At 33.3% G+C, this 9,054-nt stretch overlaps 1 protein-coding gene across 3 annotated transcripts; it reads right to left on the bottom strand.

Moving 5' to 3' along the window:
* Positions 1 to 1,855: 1,855 nt before the first annotated feature.
* On the bottom strand, positions 1,856 to 5,711 carry LOC129316385 (uncharacterized). Of its 3 annotated transcripts, none has more exons than XM_054960787.1 (8): positions 5,570 to 5,711; positions 5,355 to 5,443; positions 4,446 to 4,800; positions 4,230 to 4,306; positions 3,972 to 4,008; positions 3,685 to 3,859; positions 3,048 to 3,417; positions 1,856 to 2,510 (listed from the first exon to the last, which is right to left on the bottom strand). In XM_054960787.1, exons 3-8 carry the CDS (start codon positions 4,756 to 4,758, stop codon positions 2,295 to 2,297), a joined length of 1,188 nt encoding a protein of 395 aa, XP_054816762.1. In that variant the 5' UTR covers positions 4,759 to 4,800; positions 5,355 to 5,443; positions 5,570 to 5,711; the 3' UTR covers positions 1,856 to 2,294. The 3 variants fall into 3 exon arrangements, with proteins under 3 accessions (XP_054816762.1, XP_054816763.1, XP_054816764.1); XM_054960788.1 differs by having other exon boundaries at positions 5,384 to 5,443; XM_054960789.1 differs by lacking the exon at positions 5,355 to 5,443.
* Positions 5,712 to 9,054: the final 3,343 nt, after the last annotated feature.

Raw genomic sequence — 9,054 nt, 5'->3', positions numbered from 1 at the left:
AGGAAATTGTTAATTTGCTGCACGTGCGGAGACCTTTGCTGTATGTTGCCTAGCTAGCGTATGTTCCTTCCTTTTATTGATCAGTTTTCATATGATGTGCTGTGTAATTTTTCATGTTGTTTCCTAGTTCAATAAGAGAGTGTAGGAAGTGGGTGCATCGATGTTGCTAGAGGCAGATTGGTTTTCCGAATCTTATGTTTGTCTCATGTATGTTGTATATTGCTGCATGTTCTGTAAACGTGCTTCACGTTGTTTTAAGTTACCTCGATAAATCAGCAACTCGCTCACACATAGTTGCAGATATGAGCAATCGTTGTTTAATTGAATTTGGGATGAATTTAAGTTCCCAAACATTTTAATTCTAGGTTAATTAATTGACATGAAATATATATATAAAATTAAGGATAGATCATCTAGGCTCTCTTTACAACAACATTAATTGGACAATACATATCGACCATGAAGCTTGTTTCACCTATATACAGTGTCCACCAAGTGGAAAAACTTAAAAGGGCCACTAGGGCCATTTGATGATGCTTTTAAAGTGTGTTTGGTTCAGTTGATGGGGGAATAGAAGGGGATGAGGGATTAAAAAGGTCGGCCACCGGAAATAGTTCATCTTCTTCTTGCCCTTACAATTAATATGTGCACTTGCTTCCTAAAAAATTAATGCCCTGTAATTAATGGATGGCATAATTGAGAAACTAAAATTAACACTGAACATAACCTTAAAGCTCAGTAATTTTGTTTTAAAATTTAACAATTTTTTTTCAAATAATCTTTACTTCTATTAGAAGAATAATTTTTAATAATTTTTTTTAACATTTAATAAAACAGAAAAGTAAAGATAAATATATATAATAGTGAAATGCCCTAAAAATGAGATTAAAACTAATCTTCTCTCTGCAATATAAATAAAACTAAAGAAATATATTTTTGGAACAAATCAAACGGATGACTATGAGCCTCGTGGGAGAATACATAAAGAATCCTATGTCACCTGTACGGTGCCAACCAATGACCTCAGGCCACCTTCACCATCTGATAATAATTTCAGTTGTGATTTGTCCTTTGCTTAATTTGTTTAAGAAACATTATACTAATACACACACACACACACACACACACACGACCAGATACAGGTGCGTTATTAGTTATTACACGCAAGTAGTATTTTCATCAGCCCATCATTACCAAGACTAATTATTTAATTTCAAGATTTTAATTTTCAGGAACTTGTACATGCACAACTGATCTTGATTGACATTTCGCATCTCCCAAGCAATTTTTTCTCACCTGAATCCATGAAAGAAAGTTCTGCGCCCATTGATCGGTCAATTTGTTTTCCCTCTAATACATAGAAGATCGAAAACTTGAAACTTCTCGCAAATTATTCACCTATACTTAGCCTTATAATAATTAAGTTACAGTTCAATTCAACAGTACAACAAATTAAAATTAAATTGTATAATTGTAAACAGTGCATGACTTGACTTTGTTTAAGATTCTCAATCCATTATTTTCTCTATTTTACTGGCAACTTTGGTAGTCCACGATACGCATCAGCCTTAATTATCATTAACACATGTATAATGTATTACTTAAATAGTTAAGTAATTATCCAAAATAATAACTTTTCAATAATTGACGATCTTAAAAAATTAATTTAATTTTTATGTAATTAACGATTACGAATATAATTACGTACGTGAATAAAAAAATTACTTATGTCATCATAAATCAAACATCTGTACGTCAAGAACATAAAATCATTCAAATTAAAGATAAAAAAAAAACTCACGCATTCATTTTCCTGCATGCATAAGAAAAACATCAAAAGCCAAAAAGCCAAAAATGACTAAAAGATCAGCTATTTGATTTATTTGAAGTCCAGAGAAAATGTCCTTATAACATGCATATGCCTATGGGCTCCAATTAAAGCAAGTACTTAAATGATCTCACTCCTCTGCTCCGTTATATTATAGGCATGCATGGTCAGATCCTAAGTACACACCTCAAATATTGAGTTCTTGGTGCAAAATTAATTGGGAAAATCATATTTAAGAATCACTCGAGAAACTTATTCACATGTAAAGATCAATCAATAACAAATCTTATTCAAGAAATAATAACTCAGTGTTCTCATTTTAATAATAATTTATTATGTATTGGTCTTTTTTATAAGTTTCTTAAGTGATTCTTAAATGTGATTCTCCCAAGTTAATACTATTGTGAACGTGAACACAAGCTCTCTCAACAATAATTCATGGGTATAAGATTTCAGATATTATTTTTCATGTCACGCGTTGCCTTGATGAAGAGAACAGCGAAAGAGAAAGCTTCGTGTTAACTTCTTGCTCGCTTTCTGAACCTAAGACTTTCTTCTCTCTAACGTTTCCAAAATCATCACGCCTTAAACTTAGCTCTAAGAAACTTGTAGACCTCTCTGATGATTGGTCTTTCACCTGATCACCTGCTTGCGATGGCTCCTCCTCACTGATATCATGAACCTACATTCCAAAAGTGTTATTTTCTTATTAGCCCAATTCAGAAACCAGCTGCAAATATATACACTGACACTTGGCTCCCTGTTAAGTGCAATTCATATATACATGGATTTTGACCAGCTATATTATAGGTTCACTGAAGCTGATGACGAAAAATAGTTTTAACAAGCCAAGCAATACTATTTCACCTACACACTGCCTAGGGTTGGGCACTGGGCAGTACATATAGGGATAAGGGTAAAGAAACAGCTTGGTTACAGTGTATTCACATATCTATTAAATCTTTAAGTAAATATTGGATTAAAGGAAATCTTGCATATTCTTGTCACTAGTGTCAATATTGGCATAACCCATATTCTCATTGATATTGTTTTAATTTTTGTTATATCTTCCCATTTTCACCCTCATTAAATTTTCATCATAATTCAATCTCCGTTTGCTCTGCCTCATTTTCCATAGTGCCAACCAGCCATCAAAGAAATTCAATCTGCATTATATCAATTGTGCAAATTGACATCAAGGTGATCAGTTACTGCGTACCTTAGCATCAAATTGCCAATGAGTTGGCGAAAAGACTGGAGCACAAGAACTACATTGGCGTTGATTATGGTGGACAGAACTAGCTTTGGTTCTCCATAGAGGAGAATTATAAGGTTCCACTAAATTATTGTACTTGTCATCCCAAGAAATCCTTAGTCTCTTACTGACTTGTGATCCAACTCCAACTTTTTCACCATGATGGAATCTTTGTTCTTGGAGAAATTCTCTACATCTAATAGATCCACTTTTTGTTATTGCATCCCTTACATCAAATAAGTGTGACCTCTTGGTTGCCATCGTGTTATTGTTGCTCCACTCTAAACTTGATCTTGCCCACTGATACTTGTCTACTGTCCCACATGTCTGAAGCCTGTAGATCATTTAAGATATTGGTTCAATGGTTAATAGTCAAAACAGTGGTTAAACTAATCATAAACAAAACATCATTGAATGGTCAAGGCATTTGGTTCAATGGTTTGCTAGTTCAACTTCTCGTGTTGACTGATTTTTAATATTGTGCCTCCAATCATGTATGAAAATATATTAATTAACTTTAGGATTTTATAGAAAACTTAATTAATTAGTTAATAATTAATTAATTAAGTCCACCTCCCAGTGAGTTTTAAATTTCTCAAACCTTGATGGGTTTGAAGCGCGTTTGAAGTCATAGTCATACGGACGTTTCATTAGCACAGATGACGCTTGATAGTTGGTATCTATCCCAAAGTGGCCCCCTTGGGCTTTATTGTATCTTTCGTGCATCTCCACAATGTGTCCTCTTCCATGATGCATTCCCCTATTTTGAGATAAGACTAAAATATAAAATTCATGAAACCTTGTTAGTTCTTGAAGCTTGAAATATGTGGACTTGTATGATTATGGAAACAATCAACGTTACAGAACTATAATGTTCGGAAATTATACCTTGGCCAGACTCATCAAGCTTTTTACTTCGATACATCTGGATTTCAGTAACAAAGCGCATACATAAAATTAGAAGCTGTAGAATTATATACATACATACATACATACATACATATATAATTAGAGGATGAACATCTTTCTATCTACTCAACATATTTTCATTGATCAATGGGTATGTTTCACAATTAATGAGCCTGAAGGTTTATGATTTAAGATTAAAAATGACACATATTGATAAACCAAATATAGTTAATGTACCTGCAAATGACTTTTTACATGTGCAATGCTAAGTCCTCTCACATTCATGAGCTGAAGAACCAACTTGGGAGTTGCTCCTAACAACCGAAAAGAACGATTAGAATAGCAGAAGCTAAGAAAAATCAACTGATGGTTATATATAAATAATAAATTTTAAGCTAAGTCTTCTTTGTTACTTTGGATTAAATAAAGTGTGCATAAATATAGTACGCTTACTTTCTTGTCCACCAAGCCTCTCAACAGCAAGTACAAAAGCCAGATGGAGATCAGGAGTCCAACGAAGCCTTGGCATTTTGGACCTCACGTAGTGCCTAACACTCGTTGTTCGTTCTCTCAGTTGATCTGTGCTTGAGTTGTTACTGCTCGAATTCCCTTCTGGAGACGATCTATCATCAATGATGCTGGTCTCTCCATCGTCAACCACGGCTTCTTCATTCAGATCCAAGAATGAATGTTTCTTAGGTCTGGCTTCCAAATCAGTACGGTCGCTCTTGTCGTCGTCAGATATGCAGTGTATGTTCTCGGCCATTTTCAGTAACTATAAATTTTTCTTCTAATGATTTATCTATTCCTGTTAGAGATATGGTTTACTACAAAGCTCAGAAATACAACCAATAGTATGGAAGCTACATGAAAATACCGCGAAGAATTTGTCTTACGTGTATGTGCAGAAATCAAATGCATTAATGTAGTACTGAATTGAAAAACAAGATGTTTTTTTGTGCAAAGGATCCTTGATATTTTAATGAAACTTTCTTGCCACACTTGATACCAAGAACATAGTCCTAAATCTTAGGTCTTAGGAGACTCAAGCTCATCTGATTAATTGAACTAGAAGGAGGATGCATCACCTACGAAATCCCCCGATCCATTAGTGAAAATCTAGATATCGAGAACTATATAAAAAAGTGTAGCTATTGAATATTGATAACTAGAGGCCATGATGGATGATGGATTCAAGCGAAAAGCATTTTTGGACTAAATTAAGTGGATGAAGTTTAAGACGGTAAAATTGAAAATCTTGAAGGAGGAACAAACAAAACAAAAATATTACAAAAGGTTTACTCCAATCAGAAGTTTATTGGTTTTAAATTCAAGTGTGGATAAAGAGAGATTTCGACAGACCATTAGTTGTTGACGATAAAGCTGGACACCTTATAAACAGGCTTGAATCTCCAAAATAGCACTGCTAGATGATCAGACTACAGACGATTCTGCAGAAAACAGTAACTTTCACCAAACTATGATCTAAAGTCTAAACCAAGCAAAAATATGCTGATCAATCAGGTTTGAGGCTGACTATTAGAGGAAGAAGAAGGGTGATCCAGATATATATGTACCAAGCAGCTGCAGAAGAACGGCCGGTGGTTGAATCCTTCTTTCTTCTTCGTCGTGGAATCACTTGAAGCCAATCACTATTGATGGAAGCCCTACGTGCACAGGAAGATATACAGAGAGAGGGAGGGAGGGAAAGATCAGAGAGGCCGGTAAAGGTAGACTTGTTACTGTGTGGTAAGGTTCCTTTCTGTATATAGAGAAGTTCTAGATGCGCGCATTAATTATATTAACAAGTGGACTTTTGGTTGGAATGTATGCAAAATTGAGCTTCAAATTAATACCCTATTAATTAGTCTTCGCTCATCAAATATTCTCGCAGTTTAGTAGCATATACAAAATAATATAAAATATTGGATGTAGAAGACGACTGTCGGACAAACAATATTCCTTCCTTTTATTTTTTGTAAGTTATCAATATTTTCTTCGTAGATCATTAATTTGCGCTGACAAGGTAGCTAGAGTGATCTCAACTCTTGGTCTCTAATGTATATATATTTCAATACATCTGAGATCAAAGACGCATATGACCTCTATTTTGGACTCTTGGAAATCATGTGACTTCTTGATCATTTTTCTCTCTTTCCAGTACGTAGTTCTTTGACAGGTTGTCCATATATCTCTCTTCCTTCCTCTCTCTTTCTGAGTTGCTTCTTTTGCCTACCTCTCCTTGATAATCGATTTGTGTTGACCTTTGTTTCTGATACCCACTCTGATTTGTTTTCGTTGTCAAAATTTATATTAACTAACCCTAATTAACTATTTGTGCTGTTGTAGCCGTATATGAACTATATATTGATACTGTTTTAGCAGGCATATAATACATGATCTATATTCAGCTCTAGCTAGCTAGCAATGCGTTAAATTAATTTAAATATATTCACTTCTTTCCTTTATTCTCCCATTCAATATAGTCTAAACATATCCCTTTGATTTAAATATATTAATTAAAACAACCAAAACCTATATTCTGATGTTATAAATATATCAGAGGGTGCACCCATGAAATATGCAGTTAAAATTATTTAAAGCAAAAGGATGCCAAAAAAGGACATTCTTGTGTTAAGGACAAAAGGACATCTGATGCGAATTTTTACCTACTCAGGCAACAAAGAAGTTGAACTTCTACATAATATTTGTCTACTTCTGGTAAACTCGTTTCAGTTCTTTTTCTTTTTGATCTTTTACAAGGAGAAAGGAAAATGTTCTGAGCATGTGCGTATCCGTAAATTCGCGTCGTCATATATAATAAGTTTCAAATCCCCAAGAGTTTAATAACCCCATGCATATAATGTATGTATAAAATCTCGAAAAAATTCATGTCTGTGTGTCTTGAAAACTACTTATAGGTAACATTGGTAATGATAGGGGTAAAGAAAGGAGCTAGAAAACATTTGTCCTATGTGTTCTCTTACCAACAAAACTGACAATATTTTGTGTGTCCAAGAAGTTCCCCATAACCATGGTTTTTTTTCTTGACCTGAATTATATTCCGCTTTCAAGCTTTGTCGTCCTAGTTATGGTTTAATTTACATATTATTAACAGACGAAGCTGATTGAAGTTGGCATGTTTTCCAAGTCAATCTTGACCTACCTCATGCAAGAGATCGAGATCAATTTCACGGAAAAAATTGAAGATAGAGAGAAGATGCGTTATCTATCTCGGGAAGTCATCAAACCCTACCCTACGAAAAAAGAAAATAAAAAATGAAGAGAAAACTGAATTATATATATGCCTGCATGTGATTCAAACTCTGGCAATTTAGGATCTCAAACACTTGAGGGGGAAAGTAATAGTATTAATGGAGATCAGAATAAGGTTAAAATGGTGAAAAGATGGCAGCCAAAATAAACCCAGAAGAAGTAAAATGGTAAATAAGACAGAGACTGGTCCGGTATATGATATTCCCTCATATTGTCTCATTTGTGGATCTGCTTCCCTAATGTCCAAGGATTTACTTTCCACGGGCATCTTGGGGTGAATTTGAACCATTTGTCGTAAAACCATAGAGACCATACATTTATTATTCAAACTCTGGTTTGTTTTTTGTGTGGGAGTAGGACCCAATAATCAGAGAGGAATCATTTCAAGGATTAGGTTTTTGAGTAAAACGACGCTTGAATTTGACTATAGATCTGTGTGAACACACCCGTTTTCATGTGTGTTGGAAGACTCAGTGGAGAGAGAAACTCAATGAAGACAAATATTCGAAGGATTAAACAAACCCATAGGATTGGAAAGTCGATATAATACATATGCAGCGCTGTCGTGTGAGTTTTAAAAGGCAGAAAAATATAAAAAGAGAGAAATTAGGCTACTTCTACGTTCTGAACTTTCATGTTTGTCATCTTTTGTGCATGGGAGTTGACATGTTTTATTTTTTAGGAACATTTTGGAGAGAAGCAAAGAATCTTGCTCAGAATTACACCTTTCTTTTTCTTTTTTTTTTTTTTTTTGTATACATGTATATTTTGTATTTTGTTGGTTGGCAATGTCCACACTCCTCAACTTTTTTTACATAATTATTTGATTGGATTAGATTCAAGTATAGTATGAAAATCTAGGTTAACCTTCTCAATTAAATCGATAAACTATTAAAATAGTGTCTTGATCAATTTAATAGAATATTTTAGTTATGACTCGTTTAATCACGATTCAACTACGATTTTCACTATTAACCCTTGAATTAGTATTTTGACAGGTTCAATAATTAGTTCAATTTTCTTAAAGATATTTTCTGCAATGCATTCACAATTAGGAGTAGAAGTCAAAATCTCATGCCTAAGTGACCATAATCTCTTTCACTATAAACAATAGTGTCTATTTAATTTGCTCACACTCCACATCTTATTATTATTTAATTTGTATTTCTCTATTCTTATTTATAAATTAGTTCTAACATGTTTCACCTGAACCAAATAAATCCTTAAGACTCATTAATAATTCTACCTAACAATTTAATAAGTTCTCAATTTTGTCCTTATTAAATATAGATACTTTAACAACATATTTTCTCACTCTAACCTTTAATGAAAGGTAAAAAGGAACATTTATGATAAAATTTAATGATATAACTTATATATAGGACTAAAAAAATTAAATAAGATAGGAGAAAGTATCTTATACTCCTCAAGTCTTATTTATAGGGTAGAAAAAGAAAAAAATTTGATCCTATTTATAAGACATTTGTCAATTTTTAATGTTTCAATTTATATTTTTACCTTTAATGAGATTTAAGAATATTTATTAGGAGTAAAGGTGAAAACTTGTTAAATTTTAAGATAAAATTAATGAGGTTTAATGTTTTTCTTGATTTCAGGAAAACATGATATTAGTGGCTTATAAATAGAATGAGATGAAATATATTACATGAAGAAATCCGTGCGACCAATGTAAAATGTTTTAAGTTTTATGTGCTTTTATCAAATTTATGGTTTTTATAGTTTCCGACGTAAAATCGAACGCCCATGCTGTCTCCATGATGTTATT

Source organism: Prosopis cineraria, unplaced genomic scaffold (genome assembly GCF_029017545.1).
Source record: "Prosopis cineraria cultivar Desert tree isolate PC_DT_omini unplaced genomic scaffold, ASM2901754v1 PC7, whole genome shotgun sequence".
Lineage (NCBI taxonomy): Eukaryota > Viridiplantae > Streptophyta > Magnoliopsida > Fabales > Fabaceae > Prosopis > Prosopis cineraria.
Note: the sequence above shows the minus strand (reverse complement) of the source record. Positions and strands in the feature narration are given on the sequence as shown.

Excerpts from the sequence above, each read along its gene's own strand:
- LOC129316385 (XM_054960787.1), bottom strand. The coding sequence starts at position 4,758 with ATGGCCGAGAACATACACTGCATATCTGACGACGACAAGAGCGACCGT. Across the intron at positions 3,860-3,971 it reads GCTTGATGAGTCTGGCCAAG|TCTTATCTCAAAATAGGGGA; the intron begins GTATAATTTCCG and ends TTTATATTTTAG. Across the intron at positions 3,418-3,684 it reads CGCGCTTCAAACCCATCAAG|GCTTCAGACATGTGGGACAG; the intron begins GTTTGAGAAATT and ends AATGATCTACAG.